The sequence below is a fragment of the Pongo pygmaeus genome, chromosome 16, assembly GCF_028885625.2.
Source record: "Pongo pygmaeus isolate AG05252 chromosome 16, NHGRI_mPonPyg2-v2.0_pri, whole genome shotgun sequence".
Lineage (NCBI taxonomy): Eukaryota > Metazoa > Chordata > Mammalia > Primates > Hominidae > Pongo > Pongo pygmaeus.
In genome coordinates, this window is record NC_072389.2 from 106,744,581 (window position 1) to 106,765,158 (window position 20,578).

The 20,578-nt window shown below is 42.5% G+C and overlaps 1 protein-coding gene across 6 annotated transcripts in view; it reads left to right on the top strand.

The window, feature by feature from the left end:
• LRRK1 (leucine rich repeat kinase 1) overlaps positions 1–20,578 on the top strand; it is a 155,363-nt gene that overhangs the window by 55,065 nt on the left and 79,720 nt on the right. For 5 of the 6 annotated variants that reach the window (XM_054449968.2, XM_054449969.2, XM_054449967.2 and 2 more), the window contains 4 exons: positions 3,376–3,539; positions 12,870–13,041; positions 17,968–18,147; positions 18,586–18,734. In XM_054449968.2, coding sequence (XP_054305943.1) covers positions 3,376–3,539; positions 12,870–13,041; positions 17,968–18,147; positions 18,586–18,734 — 665 coding nt within the window. Of the gene's footprint in view, positions 1–3,375; positions 3,540–12,869; positions 13,042–16,117; positions 16,204–17,967; positions 18,148–18,585; positions 18,735–20,578 lie in introns of those variants that run through there. The other variant, XM_063653077.1, reaches the window with a different exon arrangement.

A 20,578-nucleotide genomic window follows, 5' to 3' on the forward strand; every position in this document is an offset into this window, starting at 1 on the left:
ATCACCACCAATCCCACAGAAATACAAACTACCATCAGAGAATACTACAAACACCTCTATGCAAATAAACTAGAAAATCTAGAAGAAATGGATAAATTCCTGGACACATACACCCTCCCAAGACTAAACCAGGAAGAAGTTGAATCTCTGAATAGACCAATAACAGGCTCTGAAATTGTGGCAATAATCAATAGCTTACCAACCAAAAAGAGTCCAGGACCAGATGGATTCACAGCCAAATTCTACCAGAGGTACAAGGAGGAACTGGTACCATTCCTTCTGAAACTATTCCAATCAATAGAAAAAGAGGGAATCCTCCCTAACTCATTTTATGAGGCCAGCATCATCCTGAGAATTAACATCTTAACAGTACTGATTCTTTTAATCCTTGAAGATGGATGTCTTCCCACTTATTTAGGTCTTGTTCACTTTGTCTCAGCAATGTTTTATGTTTTCAGTGTACAGATCTTGCCCATCTTTTGTTACATTTTTTTCTAAGAATGTAATTTTATACTATCATAAAATATTTTTTCAATTTTTCAAATGTTAACTGCTATTATGTGATTCATTTTTGTGAGGTGTATGTTTGTGAGCCAACTGTGCTATGCATTTACATTTAAAAAGAAAAACAAGGCCAGGCACAGTGGCTCACGCCTGTAATCCCAGCACTTTGCGAGGCTGAGGTGGGTGGATCACTTGAGGTCGAGAGTTTGAGATCAGCCTGGCCAACATGGTGAAACCCCATCTCTACTAAAAATACAAAACTTAGCTGGACTTGGTGGCATGCACCTGTAATCCCAGCTACTCAGGAGGTTGAGGCATGAGAATCACTTGAACCCGGGAGGTGGAGATTGCAGCGAGCCGAGATCGTGCCACTGCACACCAGCCTTGGAAGCAGAGTGAAACTGTCTCTCAAAAAAAAAGAAAAAGAAAAAAGAAGAAGAAAATCAATCCAAAGCCTATTTTATTCATCCCTTCAGAGAGGCAGCACAAAGATGGGTTGGGTTTAGCTTGAGAGCTGGGAGACCAAACTTCTGTCCCAGTTTGCCTCTACTGGCTTTGTGAACTTGGCAAAGAATGATAGTGTTGAAGTCAAAATAAAAACGTAGAGGTGAATTTTTATTTTTTATTTGTGGGGTGTACAAATTTGTGGGGTGTATGTGACATTTTGTTATGTGTATATAGTATGTGGTGATCCAGTCAGGGCATTTAGGGTGTCCATCACCTGAATACAGTACATTTTTGTTAACTATAGTCACCCTACTCTGCTATCAAACATTGAATTTATTCCTTCTTACTGTATGCTTGTACCCTTTAACCCACTTCTGTTTGTCTTCCCTGCTCCCACACTCACCCTTCTCAGTCTCTGTTAGCTGTTTTTCCCATTTTTCCAGTCTTTGCCTCCATGTGATCAAATTTTTAGCTCCCACAAATAAGTGAGAACATGCAATATTTGTCTTTTTGTGCCTGCTTATTTCACTCAGGATAATGACCTCCAGTTCCATCCCTGCTGTTGCAAATGACAAAATAATTTTTTTTTTTTTTTTTTAGACAGAGTTTTGCTCTGTCACCCAGGCTAGAGTGCAGTGGTATGATCTCAGCTCACTGCAACCTCAGGCTCCTGGGTTCAGGTGATCCTTGTGCCTCAGCCACCTGAGTAGCTGGGATTACAGGCGTGTGCCACCAAACCCGGCTAATTTTTCTGTCTTTAGTAGAGACGGGGTTTCACCATGTTGGCCAGGCTGGTCTCGAACTCCTGACCTCAAGTAATCTGCCTGCCTCGGACTCCCAAAGTGCTGGGATTACAGGCATGAGCCACCACACCCAGCCTCAAAAGGATTTTAAAATCTAATGTTTTCTTGGGATATAAGAATTGTAATTTGGGATATATATATGTATATATATATAGAGAGAGAGAGAGAGAGAGAGAGTGTGTGTGTGTTTCGGTATGTTTGAAGTATAAAGAGAAGATTGGCAGTTTTGTAATAAAAAGGAGAAATGTTATGTGTGTTTTTCAAGAAAACTTATTAGTATTAGCAAGGTTTTGGAGAGTTGGCAAGTTATGATGGGTGAGTGACAGTTGTGGGGTAAAGCTAGTTTTAAAGTCGTTTTAGTAGTTATTAGATAAAACTGGTTTTAGTTGTAGTAGGTATTTTTAGCAGTCGGACTTGTAGAGATTCATGTTTTTGGAGTAATGTTTTATGCCCCGAGTGCTTTTTCTTCTTGGCTTCTCAGCTCCCTTTTAGTTGGGTATAAAAACAATAACCCAATTTGCTTGGTCACCTTTCACAACAGTATTCTTTCCCTATTTCTGCTATCATTCCACACAATCAGAATTTAACTGCTCATCCATTGCAGTCTTTTCTGTAATATCTATGGAGAGAACGCTTTTTACTGTTGTTCCCTAACCTCTTTGGAAATCTGGTAGAAGCTTTGAATTTTGTCGTCGAAAAAATGCACACACACACCCCCAGCTTTGTGTACAATTTCAGGATGTTCAGGGAACTTCTGAAGCCTGTTAGCCTTTCGGGGTCCACAGGCCCTCACTGTGAACCCCTTCTAGAGTGGCAGCTCAGGGAGGGCGAGAGGTCGCCTTCCTTTCCCTGGGCTCCTTCTGCAGCCGCCAGTGCTCGGCCTGGGCCGCTCCGTAAGTGACCGCCGCTTTTGTGGAATGGCCCGGGTGCCGGATCGCGGCCTCCCGCAAGGCTGGCCTGTCCTCCCGCGTGGCACCAGGTGCTCAGATGACCCGGAGCGGCCCAGGGCTCTGGTGAACCAGCGCGACCGAGGCCCCGCGTTTCGGGGGGTTGTCCCCGATCGTTGCGCAGCGCGTTTGTGCAAGGGCAGGTCTGGAGCGAGGGCTGCTGATTTGAATCCCACGCCCTTCGTGGAGTTTTCTAGGCAGGGAGGGAAAGCGTCTAGATCTCCACACCCCCAGGAGTTGGCCTGTCTTTCTTCCATCACTAGATACGTCCCCTGTGGGCACAGCCGCGGGACAGCTTGGCTGAGACCTCCAGCCCCCTCTCGCCGAAGCCCCTGCTCCTCCGCTGCCGTCGGTGAGGTCAGCCCGGCCCCCCCCGCAGGCAGCTGTCCCCGGTGCCCTGGACGGGCTCCAGGTGGCGGCGTCGCTGCAGAATCCTCGCCGCCCGGTGCCTTCGCAGACAGCCCCCTTCGCACCAGCCCCGGGAGGGCTCTGAGGCAGGGTCGCGCGTGGCGGGGCGGCGAGTGCAGGGAGCATTGCGGGGTCACCCCCTTCTCTTGCTGAAGCCCCCACGATCGCGCAATGGCCCGCGCATCCTCCCGCTGTGTTCTGCGATGATTCTCAAGAGCACGCCGGCAGCTGACGGTGACGCTGTGTGTGTGCTTCCTCCCACGCAGGTGCCGGGGACATGGGCAGCAAACCGTCCACGCCGGGCGGTGACCCCACAGCGCAGCCCCACGGCACGGAAGGCATTCGCGCCGCGTACAGGCGGGGAGACCGCGGCGGCGCCCGGGACCTGCTCAAGGAGGCCTGCGACCGGTGCGCGTCCCAGCGGGAAAAGGTAGGGGAGTGCCTGCCCCTGCGGCCACCAGTGCAGTCCCGGGCTGGACGAAGGTGGCCGCTCGGATGACTTTCTCGTTATTGTCATAAGTGTAATGAGCATTTTTATTGCGTTCTGGAAATGCCTCATTCTGCATATAAACTTGTGGGCGCCTTTCCTTTCCAACTGACTTCTCAGTCTGATATCACCTAAGCAGGCCCCTGCCACCTTTTCATGGGAGGCCTTCGAGGGACAGGGGTGGGGTCACGTCTATGTAAAGAACAAAATGCCACCCAGAGGCTTAACCTACTGTATTCTTTTACGCTTTTCGTCATTATAAAAAGTAGCACATGCTGGAAAAATAAAATTTAGAAAATACATAAAAGTAGGAAAAATGGGACAAAAAAGTTACCAAATGCCTGATACACCCTAAAACCCACTTAACAGTTTTGCTGTATTTTCTTCCAGCCTGCCGATCTGAGCATACATTGTTGTTGTTGTTGTTGTTGTTTCTAATATAGATGCAGACAGATTGCATATATGGTTATGCAGCTGCTGCTTGTACTTTTATAATATTATTTTAAGAATTTTCCAGGTGATTAAAAATTCCTTATAGGCGTCTCGTTCAATGGCTACATGACACTCCATCTAGAGGGACTGTGTCTGCCTGGCTATTCATCTTGGTTGGATATTTGGATTGCTTCTCATTTCTTACTAATATAAATGATGCTCTATCGAATGTTTTGCCTAATTCTTTTCTTATTGTCTGCAGGGATTGAGAATGTAGATATGGACTTTTAAAGTTTTGGAATACATGCCAAGCTGTTTTCCAAAAATCTTCTACAGATTAACCCTCCCAGCAAAAATTGGAGTGGGCCATTACCACATGTTTTGTCCTTGTCGGGGATTCTTACTGGCTATTATCATGAAAATACCTTAAGGATGTTTTATTTGCATTAGTTTGATTAGGACAGGTTTAACACGTCTCCATTTAATTGATAGTTAGAATTCATTCAATTCCTAAAACTCCAACCTCTTCTCAGAAGTGTAAGAGATTGGGAGAGGGACAGTACAGCATGCTTGGGAATTGTTAAGCAGAAGGAAGGCATTTGAGATCCCTCTGATTAGGAATTCATGGTGGATATGGCAAAGGATCATTCTTCTGCACAGAGAGAGCTGCGCCGTGCACACAAGCAGGTCAGAGCTGTGGGCTCCTCAGGTGGACCCCAGTGGCCTCAAGCAGGGAGGAGCTGTGCAGCAAACACAGCCTGGCATCCCTGCCAAGTGGCCAAGCAGCCAGAGATAGTGGCTCATTCCAGAGCTTGCAGATTCAGGGATGTGGCAGCAGCAGAAGATGCTGACGGGGAAGGATGATCATGGAGGGACCTGAGAGCCAAGGGGGATGTGACTTCATCCTGAGGGTGGAAAAGCTGTTAAAGGGAGTGGCATCATAATTTGGGAAAGGGCACTCTGGCCAATATTTGAATAAAGGAAAACAGAGTCCAGGGTGTGGGTCTCTTCTCTGTGGCATCATGGACAGTGGCAACTCAAAATCGAGAAGGTTCCTAGAAAGCTGCCTCTCCCCTGAATACAGGGCTGATGAAATCCCAGCTGATTGGACTTTGAGAAGACAGTTAGGAAAAGGATGGATACATCTGTGTTTTCATAAAAATGTAAAATTATAGGTCCAAAGAATACCATAAATAAGAGTCAAGGACTGATGCAAAAGGAGAAGGTATATGGCTAATATCCTTCATTGACAAGGAGCTTTTACAAGTCGATATAAAATAATGTCATAATTTTCAAAAGGATAACAGGACATGGAAACAGCAAAATAAATAGAAAGCAAAGTAGAAGGAAGTAGAAATGACCATCAAATCAAAAATTGGTTGTTTGAAGAGATTAATAAAATAGAAAATCTCTGGTGAGAGTAAAGGGTAAAAAAGAAGAAATAGATAAATCAGGAATATAAAAGAGAACTTCATGACAGTTTATACAAGCATTAAAAACATAATAAGAGAAGGTATTATGAACAAGTTTATGTTAAAACACTCAAAAATTTAGATGAAATGAACAAATAAAAAGAAAAATTTAACTTTAAAAAGAAACAGAAAGCATGAATAGTCTTTCAACCATGAAGGAAATAAATCAATCATGTAAAACCTTCTGACAAAACAAATTCTAGGTCTACATGGTTTTACTGGTGTGTTTTACTAAATAATATAATCACTTGTCCGGAAAAGAGAAAAAGAGCGTGCACTCACCTGTTCCTTTGATGAAGCTAACACAACCTCAATACCAAGAGTAGGTGAGAACAGTACCTGGAATGAAAATGACTAAGGATATGAATAGGCAAATAGACACACACACACCTGAAAGATATTCAGATAGATGGTACACATATGTAAAGTTATTCAACTTTGTTAATGCTTATAGAAAGGCAAATAAAAGAAAAATGAAACAGCATTTTTAAGCTAATCAGATTGACACCTTAAAGTTTGATAAAAATCAGAAGGAAGGCTATGGGAACTTACACACCTTTATTCAATGCTACTAGGAATGTACCAGGAATGTGTGTAGCCTCTTCGGAAGGCCATCTGAAATTGCTTGTCAAATTTTCCAATTTCATCATCTTTGACCCAGCAAAACTACTGCTAGGAACTTACCCCTACAGATTTACTTGAAAAAAAATTACCAAGTTGTATGTGTAAGGATGTTCATTCAAGTTGTGTTTAAGATAGCACAACCTTGAAAACTACCTAACTGTTCCATCCACAGGAGAAGGTTGCTACAGAAATCTCAGTCTTTCCAGGTCCTTGAATACCACACAGCACTCCAAAAGGACAAAATAATCTCTAGCAGCTGTTTGGGAAAGAACTCCAGTGTAACTTAATGTAATAAGTGCAGAACTTCTGCTTCTGGGAAGATGGAGGGAATATGGAGGTTGTTTACTTTGCCCTCTTCTTCTCACTAAGTGCACTGAAGCTCTAGATGTTACATGTAAAACAAACGTAGGATTCTGAAAGTTGGAGAAAAGAAGGCAGACTAGCTGGTGGCCTCAGTACTCAAGGAAATCACAGTAGTACGTTTTTGGGTTTTATTTTTATCTCATACATCCCAAACCAGATACTGAGGAAGTTGGCAATCCAGAAACACAAACTGGCAGAGAGAAAAAAAAAAATTCCAAGGAAAGCCTGCTCTCTCTAACCAAAGCACCAAGAAAGGCATAGCAAAGCCAGGCAGGAAACTTACAGGCAGTCACCAACCCCCTTCGGCCAAACACTGCAGAAATATACTTGCAGCCCCACCCCACCCCTCACCATAAAGGCCAGGTTGGAGAGCTTAGATTTCCACCCTTGACAGGCTGTAACAGGCACCCCAATCATCCCCACCCCAGGGTGTCAGAGAAGGCTGGGAGGAGCTGGGGTGCTAATCCCCACCAGGTGGTGACAACATCCCCCCGTCACCATCAGTGGACAGCATGTTGGGAGCCTGGACTTCTGTCCCCACCCAGCCTGGCAGTAATGAGACATGTGTTCCGCATCTAACTAGGGTAGAATTGAAGCAGGCCTAGAGGAGAACCTGAAGTCCCAACCCTGCCCAGCAATAACAAGGAGCCCCTGCTTACTGGGTGTCAAATGATTCTAAGTACAGCCCCCAGATTTCCACCCCACCAGGCAGCAATGAAGGGGCATCCCAGTTTACCCACCAGAGTGGCATCAGAGGAGACCTGCCAAAACACAAGATTGAAGTAAGATCCAGAGTCTTAAAACATAATGCCCCAAATATCCAGGCCACAATAAAAAATTACTCATAATTACCAAGAACCAGAAAGATCGCAAACTCACTGAGACAAGACAACCAAGAGATGCCAACACCGACTCCAATGTTAGAATTATCTAACAAGGATTTTAAGGCAGTCGTCATAAAAATGCTTCTGTGAGCAATTATAAATACACTTGAAACAAATGGAATAATAGAAAGTTTCAGCAAAGAAATAAAAGACATGAGGAGAGCCAAATGAAAATTTTAGAACTTAAAAGTACAATACCTGAAATTTAAAAATAAAAAACACATCAATGAATGGGCTCAACTGTAGAATTGAGAAGAGAGGACGGGGAAAGAATCAGGGAGAAGACAGAACAGTAGAAATTACCCACTCTGGAACAAAAGCCAAAACAAAAGAAAATAGACTGAAAAAAAGAACAAAGCCTCATGGACATGTGAGGATTTTAACAGAAGATCTAACAGTCGTGTCATCAGAATCCCAGGAGACTAGACAGAAGGCAAGACTGAAAGAGAACTCAAACAATGGCTGAAAGCTTCTCAAACTGGCAGAAGACATAAATGTTCAGATTCAAGAAGTTGAAAACAAACAGGATATGCCCAGAGAAATCCATTCCAAGTGCATCATAGTCAAGCTTATTAAAACTAAAGACAAAACAAAATAAAACATTGAAAGTAGTCAAAGGGAAACATTGCCTTTAGGGGAAAAATAATCCAAAAGACAAAAATCACCAACATCAGAAGGGAAACACAGAACATCACTACAGATCCTGCAGATATCAAAAAGATAATAAGGGGACATTATGAACAGCTCTAAACACATACATTGGACAACTTAGATGAAATGGACAAATCCTTGAAAAATAGAAATTACCACAACTTAATAGGAAATACATAATTTGAATAGCCTTTTAACTATTAAGAAAATTCAATTCATAATTTTAAACTTCCCCAAAAAATAAATGTACAGGTTCAGATGGCTTCACTGGATAATTCTACCTAACATTTAAAGAATTAATACCAATGCTACATAGTCTCTTCTAGAAAATAGAAAAGGGAACATTTTTTAACACTTTTATGAAGGCTGTATTACCCTGACACCAAAACCAAAGACAGTGTTAAAAAAAGAAAAGTACGGACCAATGCCATTATGAATGTGAATGCAAAAATTCTTCACAAAATATTAGCAAGTACAATTCTGCTATATGTAAAAGGAATTATAAGCCATGACCAAGTGGAGTTTATTCCAGAGATGCAAAGTTGGTTCAGTTTCAATCATCAATCAATGTAATCCTCCTTATTAGTAAACTAAAAAAGAAAAGTTACCTTATCATATCAATTGATACAGAAAAAAAATTGACAAAATGTTTTTCAAAAACCCTTAGAAAATTAAGAATAGGAGGGAACTTTCTCAATTGGGTAAAGAATATTGACAAAAACCTACAGCTAACATCATTCTTGATGTTGAAGACTGTTTTCCCCTAAGATCAGGAACAAGGCAAGAATGTCCACTCTCAATATAATACTGCAAGTTCTATTCAAGAGCAACTATAATATTATTGTATTTAAAAAATACTATTCAATGTATTTAATGTATTACTGGAAATTCTAGCCAATGCAAGAAGGCAAGGAAATGAAATAAAAGGCACACAGATATGAAAGAAATAAATTAAACTGTCTCTGTTTGTAGATCACATGACAATCTATACAGAAAATCCATAAAATAAATGATTTATGAAAGAAAAATTGGTAAACTGGACCTCACCAAGATTAAAAACTTTTCTCTGAGAAATACCTAAGACAGTGATTCTAAAAAAACAAAGTACAGACTGAGAGAAGTATTTACGAATCACTTATCTGACAAAGGACTCATAGCTAGAATATATAAAGAACTCTCAAAACTCAACATGAAAAAGCAAACAATCCAAATAGAAAAGGCATGAGATATGTGAAGAGACATTTCACTGCGGAAGATACACAGATGGCAAATAAGCACATGAAAAGATGTTCAACATCATTAGCCATTAGGGAAATGAACATTAGAGCAATGATAAGATGTCATTACACAGCTTTATGAACAGCAAAAATAAAAAATAGTGACAGTACCAAATTCAGATTGGGATGCAAAGAAGGGGTATCTCTAATGTGTTGCCACCGAGAATGCAACATGGTACAATCACGTTGGAAAATAGTTCGTCAGTTTCTTTAAAAAAACTAAAAATACACTTATGAACCAGCAATTGAACTCCTGAACATTTAGTCTAGAGAGAGGAAAACTTACATGCACATGAAAACTTGCTCATGATGTGTCATACCAACTTTATTTGTAATGGCCCAAAACTGGATACAACCAAAGACTCTCAGTAAGTGGATACTTAAACATACATGGAGTACTACTAAGCTATACAAAGGAGCTCTCCTGAAATGCACAACAACTCAGATGGATCTCAGGACATTATGCTGAGTAAAAACAAAAGCGAATCTCAAAAGATCATATTCCCTATGATTCCATTTATGTAACATTCTCAAAATGACAAAATTATAGAGGTGGAAGAGATTGGTGTTTGTCAGGGGTTAGAGATGGTGAAGAGGAAGAGGATGAGTGAGACTACCATGGGTGCGTGGCATGAGGGAGACCTTTTGATGGAACAGGTGATGGAACAGGTTGGTATCTTGATTGTGGTAGTGGCTACTCTACTCTACCACAGTGGCTAGTCTACATGTGTGACAAAATGCAGAACTATATACATACATTGTCCTAACGTCAAGTATCTTGCTACAATTATGTAAGATATTGCCATGGGGGAAACTGGATGAGGGATACTAGGGTCTTCTCAGTACTATCTTTGTAACTTCCTGTGAATCTCTGATTATTTCAAAGCAAAAAGTTAAAAAAAAAAATAAGTGAAGTATAATTCCACTTTTACAGCACTTAAAAACTGGCAATAGTTAATCTATGATGTTAGAAGTCAGTATAGTGGCTCCACACCATAGGGCAGTGACTAGAAGGAACAAAGGGGGCTTCTGGGCACAGGTGATGTCCTGGTCTTTGGACTGAGGCTGGTTACATGGGTGTATTCAAATGCCTTGCATGAAACTGAACACAAAATATTTGCACTTTTCTGCAGGTGTCCAGGTGTGTTATATTGTTGATTAAAAGGTCATAATGAATTAAGTGAAAAAAGCATTTGGTTGTATATGAGATTACCTGTGAGTACTATAAATAAATATGTTCTGGAAGGCATCCTTTGCAGAGGGCGATTGGGAGGTAAAGGCATAGAGAGAGGCCTACTTCTTGTTTTATACTTTTCTATGCTGTTTGAATTTTTTTAAATACTCACTATGGAGCCTCCAGCCAGAAAGCCAGCTTTGACCTTTTCCACTGTCTGGGTCCCTCTTCACCTTGGGCTGGCTCCTATGACATCACTTACCACCTCCAGAGGATGGGGCTTTTAAGTTTCTAGCCAACCGAGTCTAGACAGCTGTTAGTTGTGTGAAGTGAAGCATTTAATCAATCACTGTGGCTTTTATCCATAATGCAAATGCTTTCCTGGAATGACAGGGCTACTGGGCCTCACCCTGGGCAGAGTGGCAGGTGGGTGGGCTTTTCTTTTCTGATCATATTGAATATATGAGTCTACCATCCTTCACCTAATCCCAGCCCCTTAGACTGTTCCTCTCCTCACCTGTCAGACATACCTCCCACTGCCAGCCCATTCACTCCACTTACAGAACCTGAGCCTTCCTCCAAGTCCCATGTTTCCAGGAAGTCTTGGATGCAACAGAGACTCTTGGGCTTTAGAGCTAGACACACCCCAGTTCAAACTCTGAGTAGGTGTGCTGATGATAAACTCCCTAACCATGGGCAAGCTTTTATTTCCTCTTCCATAACATGGAAATACAGGCACGTTCCTGGCATGACTGTTAGGAGGACTGAATGTGGTCATGTGAATAAAGTACCCAGTCCAGCATCTGGCACGTGGTGAGAGCTTTGATAAATGTTCATTCCCTTTCCTGGGGGCTCCATTTACCCATTCCCGCCCAACTCACCTAAAATGATCTCCAAATACACTTGTGTTATAAACTATTCAGCAAGTCAGACGTGCTTGTTGGGGGCTGTTTATGCATATTCCCACCTCAAACTTAATTGTAAATCTGTGGAGGCCAGAAATGGCCCCTGGCATCCTGAGTGCCCAGTCCCACCTCTCACACACAGTAGATCTTCAGTAGGTATTGGTGGGGGGCACTGGCCATCCCATTCCAATAGGGGATCCCCATCTACCTGCTTGAACACACTGATGCTCAAGCCCATAGGAGGCAGCCAGGTTCCAAAGGACTTGACATTTCAGAAACACAATCAAACACTTGACATGCCAATCTAGCAGCTATCTGAGCACCCTTTTCTCAGACCCAGAGAGCTCATGATAAGTCAAGGCCACTTTTACACAGGTCAGTGATAGCCACTTACTAGCTATGTGGTCTTGGGCAAGCTCTGAAACCTCTCCGAACCTCCACATCCTTGTTCATATATTAACACATGGCCCTCCTCATAGGACCTTTACATACCAGAAGGACTGGAATGAGCAGGAACTCAGGCTTGGGTCCAGTTTCCACCATATCCTTTCCTTCCTCTGGGGCACCAAGTCAAGAGTCCCTCTGCAAGCTGCTGGAGGATCTTTGTCCCAGGATTCAGATCTGTGAAGTCCCCTGGTCTGTCACATTCCATTTATGAATAAATTGCAGGATGGTTCCTCAGAGAGCCTGGTTCCCTTCCCTCTTCCCAGGGCTGACTTAACATGTACCAAGTGGTTACTGAGCTCTGGCTCTATGCCAGAAGGGGCTATGCACACCATCCCCTTCCTCATGAAGCAGGTAGTCGAGAGCAGCAAATGCGTGCCACATGTATAATATCATATTTTCTAGTAGCCACATTAAAGCAGTAAACAAGCACACACCTATAATCACAGGTATTCCGGTTGGAGGATCCCTTGAGCTCAGAAGTTTGAGACCAGCCCTGTGTTTAGCAAGATCTGGTCTCTACAAAAAAAATAAACAAAATTAGCTGGTGTGGTGGCATGTGCCTGCAGTCCCAGCTACTCAGGAAGCTGAGGCAGGGGGATCACTTTAGCCTGGGAGGTCAAGGCTGCAGTGAGCTGAGATTGCACTACTGCACTCCAGCCTGGGTAACAGAGAGAGACCCTGTCAAAAAAAAATAAATAAAATAAAGGAGCAAACAGAAACAAACAAATAAAATGTTAATATTATTTTCTTTAACATGAATATATTAAAATCATTGTCTCAACATGTAATCAACATAAATTATTGATAAGCGAGCTTACCCTTTCTGTACTAGGTCTTTGAATTCACATGTGATTTTATACTCTCCACCTCTCACTTCTGAGGAGCCACATTTCAAGTGCTGCCCAGTCACACTTGGCAGGTGCTGCCGTTCTGGACAACACAACTCCAGTCCTGCTCCGGGACCTGGTGAAGCATTTAACGTCAGTTCTCTTGGCAGTTCCTAATAGAACCAGTCTTACTGGAGCCCTGTTCTGTTTTGACCAGGGCCAGCTTCTGAGCATCCCAGCGGCCTATGGGGATCTGGAGATGGTCCGCTACCTACTCAGCAAGAGACTGGTGGAGCTGCCCACCGAGCCCACAGATGACAACCCAGCTGTGGTAGCAGCGTATTTTGGACACACGGCAGTTGTGCAGGAATTGCTTGAGTCTTTACCAGGTAAATCACAGGGCATGAGCTCTTAACCGTGTCTCAGGGCACCCTCTTCTTAGGCTTCACCCCAAAATGTTTACTTCTTCATGCTTTCACCAATAATGAGATCAAGAAATCCAGGGTAGGCCACTGACACCCAAACAAAGTGAAGCTTGCCTGCCAGCCACATCCCACCTCTCACTCCCATGAACTCATAAAGGAAAGTCTCAAACACCATATTTCATAAAGAATGTAATTAATATTGCTTTTTAAAAAATAGTTAATAGACCTTGATCTTTTTAGAGAAGTTTTAGATGTATGGAAAAAATTGATTGGAATGTACAGAGTTCCAGAATTAATGATTTGGAGGTATGTTAACAGAAAACAGGTGATCCCTGAATCACTTACACAAGAATATTTAGGTAAGAGAGAAATAGTAATCATGCTAGTAACTTCTATTGAGAAGGGGATGCATCAGTCTTAGGAGGCAGGTACTATATTTCAGGACCATGGTTTTAAGATGAGGAAAACAAAGCTCGGAGAGGTGAGCTCCACCGTGCACCCTCCACACCGTTTTTGCTATAACTGTTTTGTGTTAGTGTGGTACATTTGCAACAATTGATCAACTACTATTGATACCTTCTTACTAACTAAAGTCCATTGCTTACGTTGCAATTCATTCTTGCTGTTGTATATCCCATCGGTTTTGACAAATGGATAATGACACGTGTCCATCATTACAGCATTACATAGAACAGTTTCACTACCCTAAAAATCCTCTGTGCTGCACCCCTCCCCTGGCCCCATCCCTCCCTCCCTCCCCAGGCCCCTGGCAACTACTGATCTTTTTTACTATCTTTGCCTTTTCCAGAACATCGCTCTAGTTGGAATCCCACAGTATGTAGCCATTTCAAACTCACTTCTTTCCCATAGCGATATGCATTTAAGGTTTCTCCATGCCTTTTTGTGACTTGATAGCTCATTTCTTTTAATGGCTGAATAATATTCCATTGTACTGGTGTACCACACTATGTTGCTTTTGTAGGAACTATTTTTTTCTCTGGTGAACTCAAGATGTCCTGGTCTCCTGTAATTTCCCGTGGTGGTCTTGACTCTGAAACACCGCACCAGTCTAGGCAGGCATCGCTACAGCTATAGGTTGAGGCACACCCTAGCTGTGGTCTTTGGGATTTGGGATTTTGCTTGGGAGCCAGGGCCCACCTCTTGGGTGGGAGAACATGCAGTCACCCAGGGCCCTGCACCTAGAAGGGCTCACGTTACGTTTAATACTCTGTACTCACTATCTTAAAATGTTTCATGATTTTTAAACAAGAGGCCCCATCCTTTCCATTTTGCATTGGGCCTCACCCCTTATATAGCGGTCCTGTTTGAGGGTTTCCTGCTGTGTGCTTTGATAGATCTGTGCTCAGAGTTGGTTCCAAGCTAGTGTTCCCCTCATGTGTCTGAAGGCAGAATGAGGTTATGGGCAGAAATCAGGGCAATTTTAGGGCCCATGAGAAGCATACTAAGACAAGACATAGGAGGGCAGAGAGGAGCTTGGGTGCTCCTGAGGAGCCAAAGGCTGACCTGCCTCTTCTCAGGGAGCCCCAAGATTAGCTCTGTTCTAACCCTGAAGAGTCTATGCCAGCTGACTCAGTCACCTAATGTTAGCTAATATTTATTGAATACTGTCAAGTGCTGAGCACTTTGTAGAACTTGAGAGACACAGATAATTTTTTTTAAAGATTTTCCCAGCCCTTTAGTACCTCCTGGCCATGCAGGGGAAATTGAGGCAGAAAGGAGTAACGCTGTGCAATGTAATTATGCTGAGGTTGAAGTATTTTTATGCAGAGGTCTGGGAGCACACATCAGGGGGCAGGTTGGATGCAGGATGGGGTCTCCGAAGGGATGCTGACATCTGACCTGGGCTTTGCAAAGTGAATAGGAGTTTACTTGGCAGACAAGTGAAGGAAGGACTTGGGTTGCCTGCTTTTGCAGAGCAGGAAGTGTGGCTGAACCTCATCATGGTTTTCAACTGCTCCCAGGAGCATCGTGTCTTCAGCTCAACTCTGAGCAAAGCTGCTGAGGACTAAAGGATTTCAGACCATTGTGGTGGGCTTTGCAGAAAGTGCAGAGATGGGCAAAACAGTGTGTACCCATCCCTGCACTTCCTGCAAAGGAGTTCCCAAGCTGGAAGGGAAGTCAGCCATGGTCAGGAGTAAGTTAAGACAAGAAGACAAACAAGAGTCAGGCTGGACATGGTGGCTCATGCCTGTAATCCCAACGCTTTGGGAGGCCAAAGCAAGAGGATCACTTCAGCCCAGGAGTTCATGACCAGCCTGGGTAACATAGTGAGACCCTATATCTACAAAAAAAATTGTTTAAATTAACCAGTCATGGTGGCACATGCCTATATTCCCAGGTACTTGGGAGGCTGAAGTGGGAGAATGGCTTAATCCCAGGAGTCCAAGGCTGCAGTCAGCTATGATCACATTACTGCACTCCAGGCTGAGATAGAAGGAGACCCTGTCTCAAACAAAACAGAAAAACAAGAAGCAGCTAGAGAACAAAGGAGGGTTTGAGAAGAAGAGGGATGAGAGGTTGATGGGATGCATTCTTTGAAGCACGTTGTTATGTGATTCCTGGTCTCTGAAGCTGAGCAGGGAGGAAGAGGGGCTCCTCTGAGTGTCGTTGGCCTTAGGCTGTAGAGAGTACCTGTAGGGGTTTTGTGTGGTTAAGAGAGCACCCTTTGATTTTAGACAAAGCAAGGTTTAAGTCTTGACCTTGTTATTTACCAACGATGGGACCTTCAAGAAGTTTCCCCGCCAGGTGTGTCCCGCAGACCCTGGCTGACGGATGAAATGAGTACTCAGACACAGGTGTACAGTGTAAGAGCAGCTGAGTGACTGCCTGGCTCTATTGGCCAGAGAGCAGCCCGGAGAAGCTAGAGCTGCTTGCTTTTATTCAGTGCAGGCACAATGCCGAAAACCTGGAGCCAACACAACCTGTAGGTAATTAACATTTATTGTTCCCCTTTCAGGGAACGTCAAGCCAGCAGATGATCAAAGGTCAGTTCCTGGTCAACATAAGTAAACAAGCCTGTTTAAGATACATTCCCCTACACTCCTTGCCCTCTGCCTTCAGCTGTTCTCCCCCAGGGCTCTGCAGAAGCTTCCGAACTTTCAGAAGGTTTGTGTCCTTTCCCTGTAGTTTTTCCTACCACTCTGACTAATCTCCTACATTTCCAAACCTCTCTGAGCTTTGGTTTCCTCATCTTAAAATCATGGTCCTGAAATATAATGCCTGCCTCCAAAGACTTGACACATCCCCATCTCAACAGCAGTTACTAGCATGGTTACTGTGTTTCTCTTACCTAGATATTCTTGTGTCAGTGAATTAGGGGTCACTTATTTTCTGTTAACATAACTACAAATCATTAATTCTGGTTAACAGTAGAGGGAGAAGAAGGGATATTTACTTGGCACTGGCTCCAGCCTCAGCCCTATGCTACATGCTTTATTTGGTGAATACAGGGCTGTCCTGACCCCGGTTTCCTGATCAAGGTCCTGCGGCGAAGGAGAGGGTCACTCTCTCCTCACTTGGGAGCACTTTGATCCCTAGGACTATGTGCCTCTGGAAATGAGACAGTGTTATGATGCATTTGGGAAGTGTCCATGCAGAAGATGAGGTCATTTTTCCATGGCAACTAGACCCAAAAGATATTGCACTATTTTGAACTTGAAGATATTGTAACATTTCAGCCCACACTGTCCCCGTCAATTCAATGTGCTAAGTGTGATTTCATCCTGGAATTAAGTAGGTGGTTCTATTGGGGAGAAATTGTCAGTTTTAGGCCTGACAGATCTATTTCTTTCACCAAAGCTTTTATTATTATTATTCATGAAAGTAATATATGTATATTATAGATAATTTTAAAATGTGGGAAAGTGTTAGTACTCTAATAAATACAATACAATGACACAACATAATGAGTTAGGATTTATTGATCCAGGCACTTGACATACATTTTGTGATGAGTCCTCACATTAAACTTGGAAGAATGAGTAGTAGTATTCCGATTTTACCAACAGGCAAACTGAAACAGAGATTAAGAAATGTGTCCAAAATTACATACTGAATTTTTAACTCTAAAATGCCTGTCTCCAAAGTTCATACTCTTGCATGTAATGTTACCCTAGGGGAAGGGCGACGGCGTGGGAGAGCCCAGAGATAATGCCACAACACTGGGGTAGTTCTTTCTAGTCTTATTTCCATACACCCATTTTTTATTTGGCTAAGATCACACTGGATACGCCATTTTTAATCCTACATTTCATCACTTGGCATTATCTGACAAGCAGGTGGGTGAATGATGTGGGGAAATGTCATATGCAATTCAGAGAGACTATTCCAGAAAACACTATCGACTCAACAGAAGCAACTTTCAGCTGGAAACAGGACAGCTGGATTTTGTTTTATTTTTTTAACTTTAGGTTCAGGGGTACATGTGCAGGCTTGTTACATGGGTAAATTGCATGTTGCTGGGGTTTGGTATGCAGATTATTTTGTCACCTGGGTAATAAGCATAGTACTCAACAGGTAATTTTTTAACCTTCACCCTTTTTCCTCCCTCCACCATCAAGTAGTCCCCAGTGTCTGTTGTTCCCTTCTTTGCGTCCATGTGCATTCAATGTTTGGCTCCCCCTTATAAGTGATAATATGCAGTATTTGGTTTTCTGTTCCTGCGTTAGTTCACTTAGGATAATGACCTCCAGCTCCATCCATGTTGCTGCAAAATACATGATCTCATTCTTTCTTATGGCTGTATAGTATTCTATGTACCACATTTTATTTAACCAGTCCATTGCTACTAGTGGTCTAAGGGAAGAGCAGAGTGGGAGCAAGCAGCACCCTTCAGTGGCACTTTCCCTTTGTCCTGCCATCTCCTGCCAGGTCCCTGCAGTCCCCAGCGGCTTCTGAACTGGATGCTGGCCTTGGCTTGCCAGCAAGGGCACCTGGGGGTTGTGAAGCTCCTGGTCCTGACGCACGGGGCTGACCCGGAGAGCTACGCTGTCAGGAAGAATGAGTTCCCTGTCATCGTGCGCTTGCCCCTGTATGCGGCCATCAAGTCAGGTGGGTTTCCCCACTACCCCGAGTCATCCCTGATCCCGCAAACCATCTCAGCCTCCAGATGTGGGACTGTGTCTTCATTCTCACTCTTGACTCCCAAATTACCTCTGTGAGGAGACTTTTGCAACTCCTGTTCTATGTTTCTTTTTCAAAATATCTGCACCCTTCCTCATTTCCTCCTTACTTGCCCCACAAGGGGATTTCAGTGACAGAGACTGACTGTGGCTAATGGGACTGTTGTACGAGGCACTCCAAAGGGCGAAGCCCCACAAAAATTCTCCCACTAACAGGAACCTGATGCATCAAGGGAAGTACATAGAGAAGCCCAACCAGCACAAGCACCTTTTCAGTTTCCATTCCACGTATCAGAGTCTGCCCTTCCAACAACTGAGACACTCTCTGCATTTGCATGCCCTTAGCTTTTTGGTTTTGTTCCTTTAGGGAATGAAGACATTGCAATATTCCTGCTTCGGCATGGGGCCTATTTCTGTTCCTACATCTTACTGGATAGTCCTGACCCCAGCAAACATCTGCTGAGAAAGTACTTCATTGAAGCCAGTCCCTTGCCCAGCAGTTATCCGGGAAAAACAGTGAGTAGTCACTGCCTGTGGAGTGTGTTTTAGTTCCTTTTGTGCTGCTGTAACAGAATCCTGCAGACTGGGTAATTTATCATAAACAGAAATCTATTTGGCTTACAGGTCTGGAGATTGAGAAGTCCAGAGCATAGTGCTGGTGTCTGGTGAGGGCCTTCATGCAGTGACATGAAGGCGGAAGGCAAGAGACCAACAGACTGAGAGAGGGAAGAACTCACTTTTATAACAACCCACCCTCAAAATAACAAACCCACTCCCACAATAACAACATTAATCCATTTATGAGGGTGGGGCCTTCCTGGCCTAATCACCTCTTAATGGTCCCACCCCTTAATATCATCACAACAGCAATTACATTTCATCATGAGTTTTTGAAGGGGACATTCAAGCTATAGCAGGGTGGGAGCTGAAATCTGGGCTTCATCCCCCTCCCAAAGTTTTTTTTTTTTCTTTTCCTTTTTTCAAAAATTGGTTAAATATATCGTATTTAACATATTTCTTTTTTAAATTTTTATGTGTTAAATTTTAAAATTACTGAAGTTATGTATGATTGTTATAACAAGTGATCACAATTGAGAGTGGTAATAAAAATTATGAATCTTCTGCCCTTGAAGTAAATAGTTTAACAACCTGGTAGGGATCTTTTCACATCCTTCCATATGCAATGCTATAAAAACATTTACAAACCTATACAGGGTTTAATTTTAATTTCCCATTTTAATAACAAAAATATTATTGCATTATTTACATTATCTTCAACTTGGCTTTTTAAATTTAGTATTCTAGCAGGGACTTCCTGTAGATCAGTTAGTGTGGCTACAACTCATTCTTTTAGGTACGTTCTTTAAATGCATAGAGCCAATGTAGCTTAGTTGACATAGCTCTCCTGCTATTGGTGGACATTTGAAATAGTTCTTTTTTTTTCCTCTTGCAATACAGCCTGATTTGCTATGGTACATTTGCTTATGTAGAGCACGGTCCTAAAAGTGGGCTGCTTGGAAACACTGCCCCCAAACTCTCTGGTGATTCACATTTTCACCAACAATAGATGGGATTCTCTGTCTCCACTCCTCAGCCAGCATTAGACATCCTGGATCCTACTAATTTTCATCAGTGTGAGGCAAAAATGATGTCTCCTTGTTTTAATTTCCATGTTATATTAGTAATAATACTGAATAATTTTCATCAGTGTGAGGCAAAAATAATATCTCCTTATTTTAATTTCCATGTTATATTAGTAATAATACTGGATAATTTTCATCAGTGTGATAGGCAAAAATAATGTCTCCTTATTTTAATTTCCATGTTATATTAGTAACAATACCGAATATCTTTTCATATGTTCATGAACTATCTGCATTCCCTTTATGTGAACTGCCTGTTAATGTTTGTTGATTATTTTTTCTAAAGGATTATTTGTCTTTTTTTCTCACTTTGGAGGGTTTTTTTTTTCCTTGAACATTAGAGATTTTTAAGACTTTATCATAAATGTTGCCAATATTTTTCCCAATCCATTATTTTTCTTTTTTTGTTATCTTTTGTGATAGCAAAGATAAAATAATACATAATTCAATATGTTCATCTTTTCCTTTCTGGTATGTGGTTATACAAGAAGGCCACTTTCCCTCTAATTTTATTTCAGTATTCTCCTGGAGTTCCTTGTAATGTTTTCATTCATTTAGTTTTTACATTTTAAGCTTTAACCTTTCTGGTATTTATTTGTGTGTATTGTATGAGGGAAGTGGCAGAGGGTGGAGGTGGCTAGCTTTTATCTCTTCCAGATAGCCAGTTACTCTAGCATAGTTTTTAAAATAAAGTTTTCTTTTTCATCTGAATTGAAA